Here is a 19,942-nt window from a genome sequence, read left to right as displayed (position 1 = left end):
TGCTCTGGCCCCCGGGGCTCACTGGTCTGCCCTGGACTTCTCCCCGAAAGCAGGCCATCGGAGCCTTAGAAGCTCCTTGACCACCTTGGAAAAGCTCCGTGACCGCCGCCTGCGGGGCCTCGATGCGCAGAGCTTCCGGGTCCAGCCCCGGGTGGAAGTGGGCTTCACCGTGGCAGCCCCGTGCCCCCAGGTGACCCCCGCTCTGCCCTGGCCACGCCAGGCTGTGATAGCGCCGTGCGTTCTGTGGTGAGGGCCCACCTGAAATCCGTGTGTTTATTTTCACAGTGACACAGGACGTGGGTGGCGAGAGCAGCCACCGTGTCGGCCGGAGGCGGGGGTGAGAGGCCTCGGATAGCTCCCCACCTGCACCCTTGGTGCCCCCGCTGCGTGTTGAGATAGAGCCTCCCCAGGAGACAGTCCCGCAAGTGGCTTAGAGGAGCTGGGAAGGCCCTGCGCCGGCCCACTTGCTCAGCTCGGGCGTGGCCTGGGCCCTTGGTGAACCTAGCCCTGGGGGACGGCTCAGCTCCCACGGAGCCCAGCCTGGCTCTCCGGTCCTGGCCCCGCCGGCCCAGGCTGTCCTGTGTGCGGTTGTGGGTCTCCCCAGCCTGAGCCGTCAGCAGAGGAGGCAGACGACAGAAACAGGCGGTGCCCACCACCTGCGGCCAGGAGCCCTGCTGAGACAGGCCAGGTGAGCCTCCAGCCGCCCTTGGCCTGGAGCAGGTGGGTGCCTGGGCAGCTGCCAGTGGCCACCGATTTCCCCTGGGGCCTGGGCTGAGCGCATCCCTCCTGTGTGGGCATGAGAGCTTAGGGGCAGAAAACGTTCTGGACCCTTGTGTTCAGTCGCCCAGTCGTGTCCGACTTTCTGCGACCCCACAGACTACAGCACGCCAGGCCTCCCTGTCCCTCACCATCTCCCGGACCTTGCCCAAGTTCGTGTCCATCAAGTCGGTGATGCCATCTCATCCTCTGTCACCCCCTTCTCCTTCACACCATGATGCTGGGGATGCCAGAGGCGTGGTTTCTTAATGCTCCTCATTAAAACTGCGCAACAGTTGTTTTCTGCGAGTTGTGTTGTCCCATGAATTTTAATCACTGGGATCTAGGGTGGTTGTTTCCAGTCTCTTTGTAATGATAATTGAAAGATCTCACTTTCCTTTTCTGGGTTCTGGCTGAAACGTAAATATTGTGAGACCAGATTCAGAAGATTTCTGCCTGTGCCTCATTTACGCATTAAATGAACGCTGAGCAGTTAAAAGGGAACCCGGGCTGTGTGTAGGCAGTTTGGGGGGATAGGTAATACCAAGAGCGCCAGGTTCTTCATTCCAAGACCTGTTGTTCGGGGCACCATCTTTGCTTCCCGACACCAGACAGCCGTTTGAGGTGTCTGTTTCCGAAGGCCGATGATGCTGGTGGAATCCCAGAGTGACTGGCAGTGGCCTGGTGATGCCCATGAGGGTCTGTACCCTGGACATCGGGTACAATGCCATCGGGCCCCAAGGCGGGATCCTGTGAATCCAGGCGAATCAACAGACGTTTCCTCTGGTAGAAGAACCTCCCTGGGTGAGCAGCCCTCCTTCCTGGAAGGAAACTAATAACAAGGGACGTGGCTTATTTCCACTTCGTTCACTCTTTTGTCCCAGTGGTGTCATTCCGTGTTCCTTTTAGAAGAGAAGAAAACACCACTTTTTAAATCATTTGCAAAGTTCTCGAGCTGACCTTACAGACATGCACAGTAACACCAGTTTGAAGCGCTGAAGGTCAGACACAGCTGCGCTGACCAAGGGCAACAGTCACTGCAGAGCTGGGAAGCCAGGGTGTAGATCTACTCTTGAAATCCGGCCACCCAGAGAGGCCTCTGCCACCTTCTTCCTGCCCCCAGTTCCTGTCAGCCGCTTGTTTGGGAAGGTGGTTGTTTTTGCTTCTTCCGTAGAGAGAGGTCGGCCGTGATGCTCAGCGTGCATAGAGCTCACGGGTGGGCGCTGAGCTGGGCCTGCTGCTGAGCTGGGCATCCGCTCCTGCCTCACGACCTGCTGCGCGATGTGACCTGGGAACCCTGGGCCCTGGGTCGGGGGCGGGGGCAGGCGCTGCTGCGTGGGGGCCGTCTACACTCACTCCTCTGCTTCATGGGGGCCGTCTACACTCGCTCCTCTGCGTGAGCCCCGTCCCAGCACCCTCCGTCCAGCGGCCGCCTCGCTCTCCCTCCCTCCCTCCCGTGCTGATTTTGGGCTTCCTCACCCCCACCCCTCTGCATTCTGTCCCCCGTGGACCCGGCTGGAAAGGAACCCCCTCCCCTCCGGGGAAGGCAGGAGGCAGCAGGGCTTGCGGACGGGGCCCTGGGTGCCCTGCTGTGTGTGTGGGCACCGCTGTAACCACAGGGGCGTGTGTGTGTGTGTGTGTGTGTGTGTGTGTGTGTGTGTGTGTGACAGCTGGGATCCGCCTGCCCGGGCTCCATCCGGTCGGGGCTCAGCCATCCCTCCTCTTCCACAGCAGGCCTGTGAGGAGGTGTCCGCGGGGCCCCCGGGAGTGGCCACGGGTGTGTCCATCCTGCTGCGTCTCACACGCGTGGTGGCTGACGTGGGGGGAAGCGTGCTTGTCCACGGAGAGTCCTGGGCCGTCACAGGAGACAGATCACCGCCAACCCCACCCCACCCCCGCCCCGTCCCTCCCCACGGGACAGGGACAGGGCCAGGCCCGCCCCACTCGAAGGAGAGGGGTCGGGAGTGAGTCGCGCCCGGGACACATGTGCCCCCCCGGGAAGGTGTGGGCAGAGGCCTGCCCTGTGCGAGTGGCTAGGATGGCAGGGGAGGCCCTCGGGGCTTCCCGAGGGCCCACGTGGCTGGTGGGGAAGCCCTGGAGCGGGGAGGCGGGGGCGGGGCCGCACAGACGGCTGGGAGCGTGAGAGTTGGATGGGGCCACAGAAACGAGACGACAGAGACGGAGGGCAGAGGGGCCGTCCAGAGGGAGCAGGCAGCCCTGGCCGCCAGCGGGGAGCTTGGCTGGTTGATGTTCAAGGAAAACCTGTCAGGCGTCTGGGCTTGATCGCGTCTCTCCCACACACCCGTCAGCGCTGGCCGGCTTGTCTGTTCTTACCTTTTCCAACGCACTAAGTGAAAATGGGATTTGATGGCTAATGAGGTTGAACGTTGTTGCCCATTTATTTTTAACCACTCTTTTTGGTGACTGGTTTGATCTCCTTGCTGTCCAAGGGACTCTGAAGAGTTGTCCCCAAACCACAGTTCAAAAGCATCAAACCAGTCCATCCTAAAGGAAATCAGTCCTGAATATTCATTGGAAGGACTGATGCTGAAGCTGAAGCTCCAGTACTTTGGCCACCTGATGCAAAGAGCTGACTCCTTGGAAAAGACCCTAATGTTGGGAAAGATTGAGGGCAGGAGGAGAGGGGGATGTCAGAGGATGAGATGGTTGGATGGTATCATTGACTCAACCTACAAGTTTGAGCAAACTCCGAAAGATAGTGAAGGACAGGGAAGCCTGGCGTGCTGCAGTCCATGGGATCAAAAAGAGTCAGATACAACTGAGCGACTAAACTCTTTTTGGTGAATCTCCTGGCCTTTTTTGCTCACCTTTTTAGTGGGCTGCTTATCATATTCTTATTAATGTGAAACACAGCCATCTGCATATAAAAGTTGATGTGTACACCATAAGTATGGCAAAGAGTTTTTCTCACTCACCTTTTGCATTTTAATTTTGTTGATAGTATGTATTGTGAAGGTAGCTTTTTACACTGTCAGTTATGTCATTTTTGAAAACCTGATATAACTTACACAGAACAAAACGCACACATCCTGAGTATGTGTTCGTGGACAGTCGTGAGTGTCTGTGTAAACGCTGCCTCCACCAGCCAGCTCACACCCTGGACGGCTTCCCCGTCTCGTCCACAGCCTCACCCAAGAAGCAGCCTTCTCTGACTTTATCTCCGTGTCTTAGACTTTATCTCCTGTTCCAGAACTTTGTGTAAATAGAATCTGCAGGTGAACTCTTCTGTCCTGTTTGCACAGCCGACACCATACCTGCTCATTGCTTGTTTCACAGCCCATCCTTGCTTTTGCCAGTATGTGCAGTTTATTCTCTCTCATTGCTGGGTGGGATTCTCACATAAGAACATGCACTCCTGCCCCTGGGCTCACGTCTGGAGGACATCGGGGGTGTGTCAGGTGGGGCTGCTGTGCGCACAGTGGCTATATGTGGTCCTGCACCGGGCTTTGCTCAGATGTGTTCCCACGTCTCTTGGGTTAGTCCTGGGTGTGGAATTGCTGGGTCTCAGATGGATATGTGTTTAACTTTGTAAGAATGTGCCAAGCAGTTTTGCAAAGTGGCCACACTCTTTCACTCTCTTTTGTGTCACTTTCAAAAAGGCATATCCAGTTGTGTCTGGCTCTGCAACCCCATGGACTGCAGCACGCCAGGCCTCTCTGTCCATCACCAACTCCCAGAGCTTGCTCAAACTCATGTCCATAGAGTTGTTGATGCCATCTAACCATCTCATCCTCTGTCATCGCCTTCTCCTCCTGCCTTCAATCTTTCCCAGCATCAGGGTCTTTTCCAATGAGTTAGCTCTTCAGGTGGCCAAAGTATTGGAGCTTCAGCATGAGTCCTTCCATTGAATATTCAGGACTGATTTCCTTTAGGATGGTCTGGTTTGATTTCCTCGCTGTCCAAGGGACTCTCAAGAGTCTTCTCCAGCACCACAGTTCAAAAGGATCAATTCTTTGGTGCTCAGCCTTCTTTATGGTCCAACTCTCACATCCGTACATGACTGCTGACTTCCTAGATTGCATAAATCGTCATGCGTATTTTCTTCCAGGAGGTCAGCCGTTTTTATTTTCATTTACAGCCTTTAGCGTGAAATGTGCAGGAGATGTCCTGGAGCAGCCCTGCTTCCTCCTCGGTGATGTGGGCCCTGCAGGGACAGCGAGGCCCGGGGGCCACACCGGCAGGGAGGCAACCCTGGCCCCCCGCCGCTCTTCTCGCGCGTGTCTGTCTCCCCGCTCCTCTCGGGGCGAGGTTCTGACCGTCTGTGTCTGCTGCTTCCCGTCCACAGCAACAGCAGGAGCTGCTGGCCATGAAGCACCAGCAGGAGCTGCTCGAGCACCAGCGGAAGCTGGAGAGGCACCGGCAGGAGCAGGAGCTGGAGAAGCAGCACCGGGAGCAGAAGCTGCAGCAGCTGAAGAACAAGGAGAAGGGCAAAGAGAGTGAGTGCGCGCCGGGCGGCGGGCGGGCAGCGGGCGGGCAGCGGGCGGGCACCCTCCCCTTACCCGCAATCCCGGGACCCAGGCCCCGGAGCCAAGCCGTGTCAGGAGCCGCTCCACATCGTGTCCCTCCTGGAGCGGTGTTTCTGGGCGCCCCAGCTTCAGGGCTGGTCCCCGGCTTTGTCTTCAGGTGGGGACTGCAGAGGGCATCTGGCTCCATTTTTGGTTTGACTTAAGCATTTGCAAGAAAGTTTGCAGACCCTTGGTGGACTTAGAAATGACTAAGACCCGTAAACCATCACAGTGAGCTTTGCCTATGAGTTCAGCCTCAACTTTTTCAAAGTTGCTTTGTCTGAGAGCTTTTGTGAGCGGCAGTTGGTTGGACTGCCTGTCTTCGAGAGGAGGAGCTATGACCCCTGGGTTGCACATTTTTGCCCTTTGACCCCAGTGTTTGCTTTCCATCCTGGCTGTGCTTGTGTGAAGACCAGCAGAGTCCATTATCTTCCAGGAGACGCCCAACTTGATCTTACCCAGGAGACTCTTCTGTGTGCTAGTCTCTGGAAATTAGGTAGACTTTCCCAGGCTCCAGTCCTTTCCCCCCAAGACCTCAGCGCTCAGGTGCACTCGTGGGTGCCCTGTTAATCCTGCAAGTACATCAGGCTGCACACTTCTCCCCATGTTGGAATTCGATGTCTTGACCAGATGGTGGTTTACTCTTCTCATGCTCATGAGTAAAACGGGAAGTCTTTACACACTTTACCAATACATGCTAACCTCCAAAAACCTTGAAACTTCTTTATTCTCAACTGCTGAAATTGGTTGGGTTCCCCCAATGGCTCAGCGGGTACAGAATCCACCTGCAATGCAGGAGCCACAGAAGACACAGGTGACGCAGGTTTGATTCCTGGGTGGGGAAAATCCCCTGGAGGAGGGCATGGCAACCCACTCCAGTATGGACAAAGGAGCCTGACGGGCTACAGTCCAAAGGGTTGCAAAGAGTCAGACATGACTCAGCAACTCTGCACACGGGCACACACTGAAAGTGGTTAGCCATCTATAAAAGTCATTTTAATGAGCTTTTAAAGTTTATTTATATACACAGTTTTATATACACACGAGATACAGCACAAGATGTTTTAAAGATTCTTGTAAAGTCTGTTAGTTGAAATTGTTTAGAAAGTCTTTTTACTGGTGTGTGTTGTACATAAAGAAAAGTGCACAGACTTCCGTGTGCAGAGAATTAGGCACCAGGACACATCACTGTGCAGCCATCCCCCAACACAGCACCTGCGACCAGTTCAGGAGACGCCGCCACACCCCTCGGCCTGCAACTCCGACACGTGACACCACTTTTGCAGCTGATGTCAGTGGACGCGTTGACATGGAGGCTTTTGTGTTTTTCTCCTTTCACGCGACATTATGCGTGTGGTGTCTGCTGTGTCCTTGTGTAGCAGGGGGCTTCGCTTCCTGCTGAGGTCCCCACAGCTGTGTCCATCCACCCAAGAGTCGGTGAATGTTTGGGCTGTTCCCGGGCTCTTACAAACACTGCTGCTCCATGCACCCTTGGCCACGTCTTGCGGAGCAGGTCAGCTTCCATAGGTGAGGCCAGTCTCCTCCACAGTGGCTGGACCACTTGTCACCCCATCAATGACATCATAGGAGTCCTATAGCCCTGAATCCCTGTCGTGACTTTAAATCTCAGCTCTGAGCAGTGGCCCCTTGGCTTCAGCTGCTTCCTCTGATCACAGTGGGACTCAGCATCTTCTCCTGGGCTTTTGCCCACGGGGATGTCCCGTCCGGCGGGGTCCTTGTTCCGGTCTCTCTCCCATCCTCTGGTCGGTTGCGGATGTCGCACAGGTCTTCCTTCACCTGCCCTGTCCCTCTCCTGGTGGTGCCTTTGAAACCACAGAAGTCTCAGCTCTAATGCAGCCTAACTTACACTGGTCTTTTCTAAATTAAAACGTAATCTAATCTGTATTATTATGCCTACATTATTTTGTACATTTTTATAAATAATTTCTTTCAAAAAGTGTATTATTTTTCCTAAAAGGATGTAACTAATGTAGTCTCTTCATATTCAGTTTATGTCTCTGTTTATTTGCACGCTCTTAGTCATTGTTTTTATACACAAAATTAACAGCTTTTCCAGTCAGTTATTACAGCATTCACTCTTGAAATAATAAATGGATTTTAAGCATATTTGCACTTTCACTGTCCAGTAGAATTTCAGTGTAGAAAGCAGGTCAGCAGAATTTGTTTCCCACATGAAGTCTAACTTGTGTGCCAGTATTTGAAAGGAATCGGTAGATCCGAGTGGGCTAGCTCATTACAGTACAGCGATTAGGCGAGAGGACGACGGACAGACTCACTGGGAGCCCACAGTCGAGACTTCATAAATGAGGGTGGAAGGCTGGCAGGAGAAGCGGGCTTGCAGGCTTGGCTGGCCACCTCACCTTGTTCTGTGAATACAGATCACGGCACCGCCAGGCGGTGCCCATCACACTTGGTCCCCACTTCCCTGCCCTCTGCCTCCCATCTGCCACCTGCCAGGCTGGTCCACACCACCAGGCTCAACCACACCAGGAGGCTGGTGTACACCACAGGCCACTCAACCACCACTCGTGCTGAGGTATGGCTGGGGTGCTGATCGCACCTGAGCCTGCAGCACTGATGTCACGAACCACCAGCAACAGGCTGTCATGATGGACTTATCTGGGGCAGAGGGTGGGCACCAGCTTTCATTTCTAATACTCCCAGGATGACTCGAAGGTACAGTGGAGACTGCGAACCGGGGTTGGCGTGGTTGCCCTCGCCCTGAGCTAGGGGCCTGAGCATCCTGGAGGCTCTGTTACCTCCCACTGTGTCCACCACGTGGGGGCTGCTTCCATAGACCCCGCCCCACGGACAACAGCATGTGGTCCCACAGACGCCTTGTGAAGGGCTTTGCTGTGGGACAGTAGGCATGTGAGACCCAGAGACTGCCGAGTTGCCCACCTGGTCCCCGAGTGGACCTGCTCCGGCCCCACCCCCTCTCCTGCCCCGCCCCGCCCGCTCCCAACCCGCCCTACCCCCCTCCTGCCCCGCCCTCTACCCCCACCCCTCTCTCTCCCACCCCGCCCTCTACCCCCGCCCCGCTCTCTCCAGCCCCGCCCTCTCCAGCCCCGCCCTCTACTCCCACACCGCACTCCCCCGCCCCGCCCCTAACCCGCCCTACCCCCTCTCCTGCCCCGCCCTCCACTCCTGCCCCACCCCTCTCCCATCCCGCCCCCTCTTCTCATACCCCACCCCCCTCTTCTGCCACGCCCCGCGCTCTGGTCACGCCCCGCCCCCTCTACTCCCGCCCCGCCCCCTCTACTCCCGCCCCGCCCCCTCTCCCGCCCCGCCCTCTACTCCCGTCCTGCCCCCGCCCCGCCCCCTCTCCTGCCCCGCCCTCTACTCCTGCCCCACCCCTCTCCCATCCCGCCCCCTCTTCTCATACCCCACCCCCCTCTGCTGCCCCGCCCCCTCTACTCCCGCCCTGCCCACTCCTGCCCCGCTCTCTACTCCCATTCAGCCCCCGCCCCGCCCCCTCCCCTGCCCCGCCCTCTGCTCCCGTCCTGCTCCCGTCCTGCCCCCGCCCCGCCCCCTCCCCTGCCCCGCCCTCTACTCCCGTCCTGCCCCCTCCCCGCCCCCTCCCCTGCCCCGCCCTCTACTCCCGCCCTCTCCCGCCCCGCCCTCTACTCCCGTTCAGCCCCCGCCCCCCCCTGCCCCGCCCTCTACTCCCGTCCTGCCCCCTCCCCGCCCCCTCCCCTGCCCCGCCCTCTACTCCCGCCCTCTCCCGCCCCGCCCTCTACTCCCGTTCAGCCCCCGCCCCGCCCCCTCTCCTGCCCCGCCCTCTACTCCCGTCCTGCCCCCGCCCCGCCCCCTCTCCTGCCCCGCCCTCTACTCCCGTCCTGCCCCCGCCCCGCCCCCTCCCCTGCCCCGCCCTCTACTCCCGTCCTGCCCCCTCCCCGCCCCCTCCCCTGCCCCGCCCTCTACTCCCGCCCTCTCCCGCCCCGCCCTCTACTCCCGTTCAGCCCCCGCCCCGCCCCCTCCCCTGCCCCGCCCTCTACTCCCGTCCTGCCCCCGCCCCGCCCCCTCTCCTGCCCCGCCCTCTACTCCTGCCCCACCCCTCTCCCATCCCGCCCCCTCTTCTCATACCCCACCCCCCTCTGCTGCCCCACCCCGCGCTCTGGTCATGCCCCGCCCCCTCTGCTCCCGCCCTCTCCCGCCCGGCCCTCTACTCCCGTTCAGCCCCCGCCCCGCCCCCTCCCCTGCCCCGCCCTCTACTCCCGTCCTGCCCGCGCCCCGCCCCCTCCCCTGCCCCGCCCTCTACTCCCGTCCTGCCCCCTCCCCGCCCCCTCCCCTGCCCCGCCCTCTACTCCCGTCCTGCCCCCGCCCCGCCCCCTCCCCTGCCCCGCCCTCTACTCCCGCCCTGCCCCCTCCCCGCCCCCTCCCCTGCCCCGCCCTCTACTCCCGTCCTGCCCCCGCCCCGCCCCCTCCCCTGCCCTCTACTCCCGTCCTGCCCCCGCCCCGCCCCCTCTCCTGCCCCGCCCTCTGCTCCTGCCCCGCCCTCTGCTCCTGCCCCGCCCCTTCTCCTGCCCCACCCTGTACTCTGCCTGGCTCTCTGCTCCTGCCAGCCCCTTGTTGTGATCCTACACGGGCTCTTCTCTGCAGCGATGGTAGGTTGTTCTTTGAGGAACGAGGGCTAGGTGGTGAGGGTCAGCAAGTCTCTGTGCGCCCGGCTCACCAGCAAACCCAGGGACTCACCAGGTCGCTCAAAGGCAGCTTGGTCTACAGTGCTTCCTCCCCATCTGCCCGAAACTTCCAATAAAAATAACATCTCAGGCCTCACAAAATATGAAAAGATTTGACTTCTGAAAACAGTTTCAATTTGTTCAAAGTCAAAAACAATTTCTTCTGTTTGTCAGGCAGCCCCTTGACGGGCTGTAGGAATGTTCTCTGCTCCCCTCCAAGCTCGTCACAGCAGCAGCCCCAGCGGTTCATCTCTTGGGTTTGGGTGGTCGGGTTTATTATTAATAAGGGACTGTGTACAGTGGGTACTTGGCATACTTGCATCGGCCCTGCAGCCCTCAGAGTGTGGTCTTGAGAGAAGGCAGGCTTGGCAGGCCGCATGCTGGACGCTGCTCGGGCCTCACCTATGAAGGAGATTCTTGTTTGTGTAGCTCACAGAGCCCCTGGCGTTAGCATCTCCAGTTTGTAAGCATTTGAAAATGTAGTGCAGAGCTTCCGTTGTGTCGTTTCTTGGGGTTCTTTAAGAAATGAATTTCTTTTTGAATATTTCATTGAAAGGTTTCTTACATTTAACATTCATGGTGCTTTTAATTTTAAATAATTCTCCAGTTTTCCTGATTGATACCAGTTAATGCTATTGATTGGTATAACAGTGAATTCTTACAGTTGATGGCAGTTTTCATCTTATTCAGCATGAATACATGCTTTTTCATCTGTTTTATTTAATATAACCATGTTTAAGACTCTGAGGTACTGTCTTTAAATTCATATAAAAACAAAAAGTCCAATAGAAGACCTGTCTTTGTCCTCTGGACAGTTTGGAACTAACACAAGTGCATATTTCTCTCTGGTAGTTACAGCCACAGTCTGGGGGGTGGGGGGAAGGTGCCCTCACTTGGAGAAGTTGTTAGCTTTGCCTAAAAATGGCTCAAAAGGGTGGAGATAGGGACTTCCCTAGTGGCTAGGTCCAGTGGCTAAGACTCCCCACTCGCAATGCAGGGGGCCTGGGTTCAATCCTGGGTCAGGGAACTAGATCCCACATGCCACAACTAAGAGTTCATGTGCCGCAACTAAGACCAAACAAATAAAAATAAATATGAAAAAAATGTAAAAGAAAGAAAAGATGGAGCTAGAAGATGGGACACCAGACCGCGAGAGTCGTTGTTTGTCCTGTTTGTAGGGTAAGGCACTCCTTCCTCGGGCACTAACCTGGGATATGTGTCTGATGGCACCTGCTCCAGGGACCGCTGAGCCCCCGGCCTCTGCCCCCACCAGGTGGGCACCACCCCGAGCCCCTTCCCAGCCTGGGTTTCCTTGAAAGCTTGTCCTCTGACTACCCCGATACCCGCCGCGGGCAGAAGGCTGTCTGCGTCTTGTTTACCTCTGTCCCCGCCGACTAGTGCACTGCTGGCAAATAGTATATTCCCTGTAAGGCTGTCAGATGAACGAGTGATCATCAGTAGAAATTAATTTTTTTAAGGAAAAGAATTCAAAACATTTGTACTCATTTACTAAAGGTGTTTTGTCACTGCTGGAGCTTTCATTTAAGGTGGAGACGTCTCTTGAGAGGCGAGGGCATGTATATCTAGAGCACGAGGAACAGAGCCGGCATCATCTGCTCTGAGCCCTCTCCTTTTAGGGAAACTGCCAGGTCTTTTTTATGGGGGAGGAAGTCAGGGTTTGGGGACTTGCATTTGTTTCCCTCTGATTCCATGAGAGCCTGGCAAGGTGCCCTCTCCCACCCTGGAGCTGGACGAGGGCCTCGTGTGTCCGCGGCGGCCCAGGGCCCGTCAGATGCACCTCCTCCGTGAGGACCCTGCAGGCGGCTCAGGGGACAGGAATACCATCCATGTCCTGGCCTGGTGGGTGCCTCGGAGGTACCTCAGTCCCCTCAGGGACGGTGGTTGTCTCCCTGGACGGCGCAGGTGCCCCCACGCGTGTCTGGGTCCTGCAGCCCCTCCCGCCGCTGTTTACCATGGGCGTGCCCTCTCTGCTGTCACCGGACATCTGTCCTTGTTGCTTCTCAGAGCTCAGGAGCCTGTGATGCAAGCCTGGGCTGTGGCTGAGGCAGGGAGGCCAGCAGTTGCCTGGCATGACCCGTGCCGTGCACTCTGCAGGGGCAAGTGCATCCATGTTAACGGGGCTTCCTGGGCAAGTCGGGCAAGCTGACACCCAGCAAGTGGGGTCCTGTCCCCCGAGGACCCTGCTTCTCGTCTGCTTGGTTTACTCCCTCGGGCCTTTTGGACGGACCTGAGGGTCAGGTCCTCGGACAGGTGCTCTGGTCGTCCTGCGGCTCGTCCTCCTAGTGGCCTTGGCCCCAGCCCAGCGCTGCAGCCAGACACCAAGCCCCTCCCTTGGTTCCCGTTTCTCCTGGCCCTCCCCAGTGGGGAGGCCCTCCCTGTGCTGCTGTGGTCTACCATTTGCATTCTGTCGAGTGTCCACCTGGGGCTGAGAGGCCATCAGGAATGCCAGCAGGCTGCGTGTTGAGCACCTGATATGCAGATTTCAGCATCTCCGTGAGTGGGATTTTTCAGACGAGACAGACACAGACAGGCTGAAAGTGTTCATAATGGTCCGAGTCCAGCCTTGGCTGCATTTGGAGGGAGCCCAGGGAACCTTGCTCGAAAGCGGAGGTGTGATTTTATACCTCCGGTCATTTCCCCCCACCTGGCCGTATCACCATTCCCTTGGCCTTTCGTGCTGGTGTCTCTGGGTCTGTAACCCGGTCTGGGCCGCTCTGCCAGGTGGCTGGCTCACCTGCTCGCACTTAACACATGGAGCCTGGGCGAGCCTTGCTGCTCCGGTGATGGCGGGTTGTCTCCTGGGACACCAAGAAGGCCTGAGAGAAAAGCCCCGGCACCCCAGTGGACCACTCCAGGTGCACTCCGTGTCGGGCACTCTCCCTGTGCCTCCCTGGCGGGTCTGGTTCAGGTCCTGCTGTAGCGTGGACGACTGTTTCCAAAAGGTTTGTTCTGCCTGACCCTCATCCACGGCACTCTGAAATCCATGCTGAAACAGCCTCAGCGGAGTGCTGCCTTTAATGTGAACCTATTTATGAAAAACCCAACACCAGAAAAACAAGAATAAAATGAAACTGATTATTTTCCCGAACCAGTGTAAAGATCAATTTCAAAACTTCCAGGAAATGGAAAAAAAAAAAAAAATCACAATGAGAAAACGAGAACAGACTCCATAAAAACAAGCTCTTGAACATTTGAGTTAGGAAAAAACAAGTCTTTTCTTCCCAGTGTTAGGAAAGCGCAGCTCTTTGGTCTCATGCTTCTCCTGTAGTCTGTGGACACTCCAGTACCACAGAGGACTTCACTCCCGACACTGATGGTCACCAGGCGCATGGAGGATTTCCCCACAAGGGGCAATTCCCTGCAGCACTGGGTGGGGGTTCCTGCAGTTTAGCTCAGAGGAAGCATCAGATCTCACATGTTAAGGGCTGAGTCAAATAAGAAGATGAGGGACTTACCTGCTGGTCCAGTGGGTAAGGATCTGCCTGCCAGTGCAGGGGACTTTCCTTGTGGAAAGATTCCACATGCTGCATAGCAGCTGAGCCCGTGGGCCACGACCACTGAGCCTGGACCCCTAGAGCCAGTGCGAAGCCCACCCGCCACAACTGGAGAGGAGCCCCTGCTTGCCGCAACTAGAGAAAGCCCACGGGCAGCGTCCAAGACCCAGCACGGCCAGTAAATGAATAAATAAATTTAGTGTTTTAAAAAGATGAACAGCCTGAGGAAGACATACAGAGGGTGGTATGGAAAAGTCCCAAGTGCAGAAGCCTCTGATTCATAGAGTCGGGGGCCCCCCTCTTGGTGTGGACGTGCTCACCAACCCGGAAGCCGTTACTTGATTTGTGGAGGCTTCCTCACATGGGCGTGATCAGTTACCAACTCCACTTCCAGCCCCTCTCCTCTCTGGAGGATTCAGGTAGAGCTGAGAATTCCGAGCTTCTCATGAGTCTTGATCTTGCTGGTGACCCTCCTCCCACAGAAACCCCCCCACCCCGGCAGAGTCACCCCATTAGAACACAGGATGCTTCTCATGCTCTCATCACTCAGGAAATTACAGGATCTTGGGAGCTCTGTGCCAGGGACTGAGGGCAGAGACAAGTATTTTCTGTTACTTCACAGCATCAGAATATAAGTCACATTTTAAAGAGAAATGAGAAACCAAGGCCAACCTTGTGTGAACAGCAGAGTGTGGAGCCAGGAGCCAGGGGTCCCATGAGACTGAACATCAGAACGACTTCACCTGGGCTGCCCATCCTCAGTGCCCCCTGGACCACATGGTGATGTTAATACCTACTTACAGCATTAATCACTCCAAAATCACTGCAGATGGTGCCTGCGGCCACGAAATTAAAAGACACTTGCTCCCTGGGAGGAAAGCTATGAGCAACCTAGACAGGATATTAAAAAGCAGAGACATTACTTTGCCAGCAAAGGTCCGTCTAGTCAAAGCTATGGTTTTTCCAGTAGTCATGTATGGATGTGAGAGTTGGACTATAAAGAAAACTGAGCACTGAAGAATTGATGTTTTTGAACTGTGGTGTTGGAGAAGACTCTTGAGAGTTCCTTGGGCTGCAAGAGGAAATCAATCCTGAATATTCATTGGAAGGACTAAGGACTGATGCTAATGCTGAAGCTGAAGCTCCAATCCTTTGGCCACCTCATGCAAAGAACTGACTCCTTGGAAAAGACCCTGATGCGGGGAAAGATTGAAGGCAGGAGAAGAAGGGGACGACAGAGAATGAGATGGTTGGATGGCATCACTGACTCGATGGACATGAGTTTGAGCAAGCTCTGGGAGTCAGTGATGGACAGGTGAGCCTGGCGTGCTGCAGTCCATGGGGTCTTAAAGAGTTGTACGTGATTGAGCCACTGAACTGAACTGAACAACATTAATGATGAGGTTTAAATACGCCTTAACATGTGATGGCTGACAATAAGTGTATTACTGCAAAATACAGTAGTGTATTACGCTGTATTTGTATAAAAAGTGTGTTACACACACACTAAAGGATACAGATGTAAAGTGTACACACAGACCCTCACACACCACAGGAAGACTCAGAGGAGACTGAGCCAAGTACCTCACTGCAGAGCAGCGCCAGTGCATCCCCGTGGCTGTCAAGGGCCTGGCAGTGAGAGTCAGTCAGTCTCGCCGTTTGCAGCAAGTGGTACTCTCAAATACTGTTTCAGAGACGCTGGGTCAGGCAGCACTCGTAAGTGCTAGCAGACAAGACCAAGTGACACTTCTGAATACTGACAGGCAAGGATCGGGTGGTACTCCTCGGTACTGTTACAGAGACATGGGGTCAAGTGGTACACATGAGTGCTAATCGACAAGGTCAAGTGGTACTCCTAAGTACTAATAGACACAGACCAGTTGGTACTTCCTAGTACTGATGGGTACTCGAGGTCAGCTGGTACTCCTGAGTACTATTATAGATAGAAAGAAAGATTAGGTGGTCCTCTCGAGTACTGATGGAGACACCCAGTCAGGTGGTACTCCTGAATACTGATAGACAAGAACCAGTTGGTACTTCCTAGTACTGATGGATATTCAAGGTCAGGTGGTACTCCTGAATACTGATGGAGACTCAGTCAGGTGGTACCTCCAAGTGCTGGTAGATAGGTTTCACATGGTATTCCCTGAGTACTGGTAGAGATGTAGGGTCAGGTGGTACTCCCAAGTACTGACAGAGACAAGGGTCACATGGTACTCCAAGTACTGATGGACACTCAAGGTCAGGTGGTACTCCCGACTCCTGATAGAGGCACAGGTGAGGTAGTACTCCTGAGTGCTGATAAAGACTAAGAGTCAGGTCATACTCTTGAGTACTTACAGATAGAAACACAGGTTAGTTGGTGCTCTCAAGTACTGATAGAGAAACGCTAGCTCCTGTGGCCAGTGGGGCGGCATGTGGTGGTCATCGTATACAGGCATTTTGGAAAACAACTTGGATTCTTCAAGGATTATGATGTTGTTTTGTTGTATATAGGTGTTTTGTTCATCTCTTCTGTGGAAATATTCCTACATGTGGGGGATGATAATTTTAGTTGCTCAGTCGTGTCCGACTCTTTGTGGCCCATGGACTATAGCCTGACAGGCTCCTCCATCCATGGGATTTTCCAGGCAAGAGTACTGGAGTGGGTTGCCCTCTGTCCATGGGATTCTCCATAAAGAATACTGGAGTGGGTTGCCATTTCCTTCTCCAGGGGATCTTCCCGACCCAGGGATTGAACCCATGCCTGTCCTAGCATTGCAGATGGAGTCTTTACCGTCTGAGCCACCGGGAAAGGCGGTGGGAGGATGATATTTACTCATAAATGTTGGCCAACATTGTTTCTAACAAAAACAACAAAAGGGAATGTCTGAAACCGTCTCCTGTTTGGGAACGGGTTTTCTGAACTGGGCTTTGCTCACCTCATGAGGCGTTTTCCCACCATCGCGAATGCTGTTTGCATTCTGTGGACAACAGGGAAGACAGCGTGTTTCTAATAGAAGGATGGATCCCACATGGCCTGGTGTCTCAGTGCAGCCCTGAGGAGGACAGATCAGATGCCAGTGGCCCTGAGACAGGGCGGTGGCTTTGGCCTTTGTTAGTGTCTGTTTCCCAGATTTGCCAGTTTTCTTTAACGGGGCTGTGAACAACCGCTGCCACCACCAGAAAACCACAAAACACAAGATTTCAGCTTTAGTCCCGCTTGGCGAAACACGCCTTACCTCAGGAGGCAGCTGCAGGCTGGAAAGAGCACGACTGCCCCTCTGGCAGGCCTGGCCAGGCCCCCGGCTGCCCTGCCTGCTGCCCATGCCCTGCCCACTGCCCGCGAGGTGGGCCGCATCGCTGTCACTAGTCCCTGTCGCAGACACAGGGCTTCGATTGGCACAAAACCTCCTCTGAGGCTCGGCCTGTCTTTGCTGCCGTGAGAAAGAAACCACACAGCTGCACTCCTAACTCAGGCCCTCCTCTTATGGAAGAATATTAGAACTTCCTTCCGCAGGGGATTTGTGATAGGTAGCGCTGGGTCTTTGTGCTGACTCCGTCTGCATTTTAAATAGAATGCAGTTGTATAACACTTTCCTGGGAAGATCTCTCCCTTCAAGCCCCCATCCCCCTCTTTCCCATGAGATGCTCTCTGGTGTCGGCGGCATCCTGAGTGGGAACCACCCCTGCCCATCACAGTCCTGCCCTCCCCAGCATGTGGTGCGGGGGGCCCTGGGGTAGAGCCTCCAGTCACCTGCCCCCGCCCTCTCCCATGCTAGGTGCCGTGGCCAGCACGGAAGTGAAGATGAAGCTGCAGGAGTTTGTCCTCAATAAAAAGAAGGCCCTGGCTCACCGGAACCTGAACCACTGCATGTCCAGTGACCCCCGCTACTGGTACGGGTAAGTAGAGAGGCCCGGGCACACGAGGTCTGCAGGAGACCGGAGGGGCGCTCGGTTCTCCATCCGGGAGGGCGTGGGATTAGCCGCTCCCTGAGGCAGCAGCAGACGCGGTCAGACCCGAGTGGTCCAGTGCTCAGTACATGTGGCGGACGTCCAGATGCAGAGGGGGCCGCTCTGTAAACAAACAGTAAAGGGAAACTTGTGGGGCGGGTGTCTGACCATTATTCTTGGCTTCCCATGCAATTTTTGGCCACAAAAGGCACCTGTTAAATCGGAACGCTGGTCTAAATCATCCATATGCACCTACTGAATTTCTGCCCAATGTGTAATTGATTCCTGGGCAAGTCAAAAGCACCTGTGGTCTTTTTATTGTTTTTATACTAAGAACCTCTCCCAGACACTGCATAACTGACAGAGACCACAAAGTTTCTGTTTGTGCTCAGAAGCCGAAGAGCCTGGCAAAGAGGACTTGAACTTGTTGGCGGGGATGCTCGTGTGCTGGGTCTTTCCTGTGGGCCCGCGTGTAGCTCTTAGGGGCTGTCCGCTGACCCAGGCCAAGCTGGAAGTGCAGTGACAAAGTTCTATAGCTTCAGACCATGGTCTGGGGTGCCCCACGGGTTTGGTTTTTTTTTTTTTTTTTTTTTGCTTTTTTGCTTTGATATAGCTTCCCTCTCCTTTCAAGGGTGGTTCTGTCCTGGAAGAAGCCTCATTGGGCAGTTTTCATAAATGAAAATGGAATCATCATTCATTCACGGGGGGAAAGCGTAGCTCTTCCTAGAGCCCCGAGGGGGACAACCGTTTTGCTAACATGCTGCCCGATCGCGTTGAAATGAACCTGTTTGTTTCAGTAGATTCGGCCTAAAGGGCATTTCGGCTCTGAAGCCGTCTCCGCTCCGAGTGTCGGCAGCCCCCGCACCACACGGCCACTCCGGCTGTACCCACACCCGCTGGCTACGGGCTCAGCAGCGCCACCACCCGCCCAGAGCCACGCCCGGCAGCTCCGCGCCCCGAGCGCTAGACACTGGGGGCTTGCGGGCAGTCCTGGGGCCGTGCTCCTGAGGGCCCCACGACGCGGCAGCACTGATTCGTCATCTCCCCACTGGTGACTGCCCCCTGGGTCACCAAGGTCATGAAAACTTTCTCCTACATTTTCTTGGAAATGCTCTGTTGTCCTCCTTCATAGAGGGGGCCACCAGGCAAATGCCTTGCACTGTATTAGGTTGGGCAGGGCAGGAAGAGAAGCTGGGTAGGGTTGGGGGGATTCCAGGACCCCTGGGAGTAGCCTGTCAGGCAAAGGTGGGCAGGGCTCCTGGATCCTCCCTCGGGGGAGGTGATGTGATCCGCTGGTCAGGAAGCTTTTCAGCAGAGGCCCTGGTCTGAGAGCAGCAGGGGTCTTTAGGAGCAGCGCTAAGAAGGCTGTGGGCCCAGAGGAGGTTGTGGTGGGAGAAGGGTCTTGGTTGACCACACCGGAGTCTGTGGATGGTGGCCACAGGGATGCGAAGGGAAGATTGGGGTGTCAGGACCCCCGTGAGTGGAGAGGTGGGGCGTCCAGTCTCCAGGAATAGATGCCATGATGATGTACTTGCGTGTAAAGAGGAGGACAGGGTCCATGGGCTGGGAGCTTGCATCACCTCCTGCGCTGGGGGCTGCTGGGGAGGGGGGGTCAGCAAGGAGCACCTGGGAACTGGAAGGGGGAGGAGGGGGCACACAGGCTGGGCCTGGGGGCGCAGGGTCCCAAAGGGGTGGACACAGCAGCTCCCTGGTGAGCAAGGTGGCCCAGGCCTGGAGGAGGCTTGCTTGCCCGGGTTCAACGCTTGGTGGGGAGATCCCTCTTTCCCAGGGGACGGGGCCGTGCCTGCTGCAGTGGAGAAGGACTCGCCTCAGTAGAGTCAGAGGGAATGGGCCTGTTTGCCTTGGACTTGGCAGCCTTCTTGTTTAGTCACACAAACCAAACCAAATCGTGGATCGTTATCACTTGCTGGATGATGGCAGGACGTTGCTGGAAAACCCGTCTTTATAGAGAAAAACCTCACCTTGACTCCAGCTTCACTCCACCCCTGATGGTCAGCTCAGGTGTCATGGACCTGAACATAAAAACTATATTGTTAAAACTTCCAGAAGAAAATGTAGGAGAAAGTTTTCATGACCTTGGTGAAGAGGTAAGCAAGATCTTTGAACACCAAAATCATCAACTATAAACCAAAAACGTAAACTTAATCAAAACTTAATACTTTCACTCTTTGAAAGGCACCCTTAAGAAAATAAAAAGGCCAGGAACAAAATATTCACAATGAATGTGATCAACTGAGCCCTTGAACTAAAACATATAAAAAGTCCTACAACTCAAAGAGCTTCCCTGTTGGCTCAGATGGTAAAGAATCTGCCTGCAATGCAGGAGACCCAGGTTCAATCCCTGGGTTGGGAAGATCCCCTGAAGGGAATGGCATCCCACTCCAGTATTCTTGCCTGAAAAATCCCATGGACAGAGGAGCATGGCAGGTTACAGTCCTTGGGCTCGCAAAGAGTCAGACACGACTGAGCGAGTAACACTTAACTTCAC

The 19,942-nt window shown here is 55.5% G+C and overlaps 1 protein-coding gene across 6 annotated transcripts in view; it reads left to right on the top strand.

The window, feature by feature from the left end:
* Nucleotides 1–19,942, top strand: part of HDAC4 (histone deacetylase 4) — a 287,685-nt gene that overhangs the window by 187,680 nt on the left and 80,063 nt on the right. For all 6 annotated transcript variants that reach the window (XM_061122627.1, XM_061122630.1, XM_061122629.1 and 3 more), the window contains 2 exons: nucleotides 5,063–5,213; nucleotides 17,262–17,382. In XM_061122627.1, the coding sequence (XP_060978610.1) occupies nucleotides 5,063–5,213; nucleotides 17,262–17,382 (272 nt within the window). The remainder of the gene's footprint in view (nucleotides 1–5,062; nucleotides 5,214–17,261; nucleotides 17,383–19,942) is intronic.

This window comes from Dama dama, chromosome 20 (genome assembly GCF_033118175.1).
Source record: "Dama dama isolate Ldn47 chromosome 20, ASM3311817v1, whole genome shotgun sequence".
Taxonomy (NCBI): Eukaryota; Metazoa; Chordata; class Mammalia; order Artiodactyla; family Cervidae; genus Dama; species Dama dama.
Note: the sequence above shows the minus strand (reverse complement) of the source record. Positions and strands in the feature narration are given on the sequence as shown.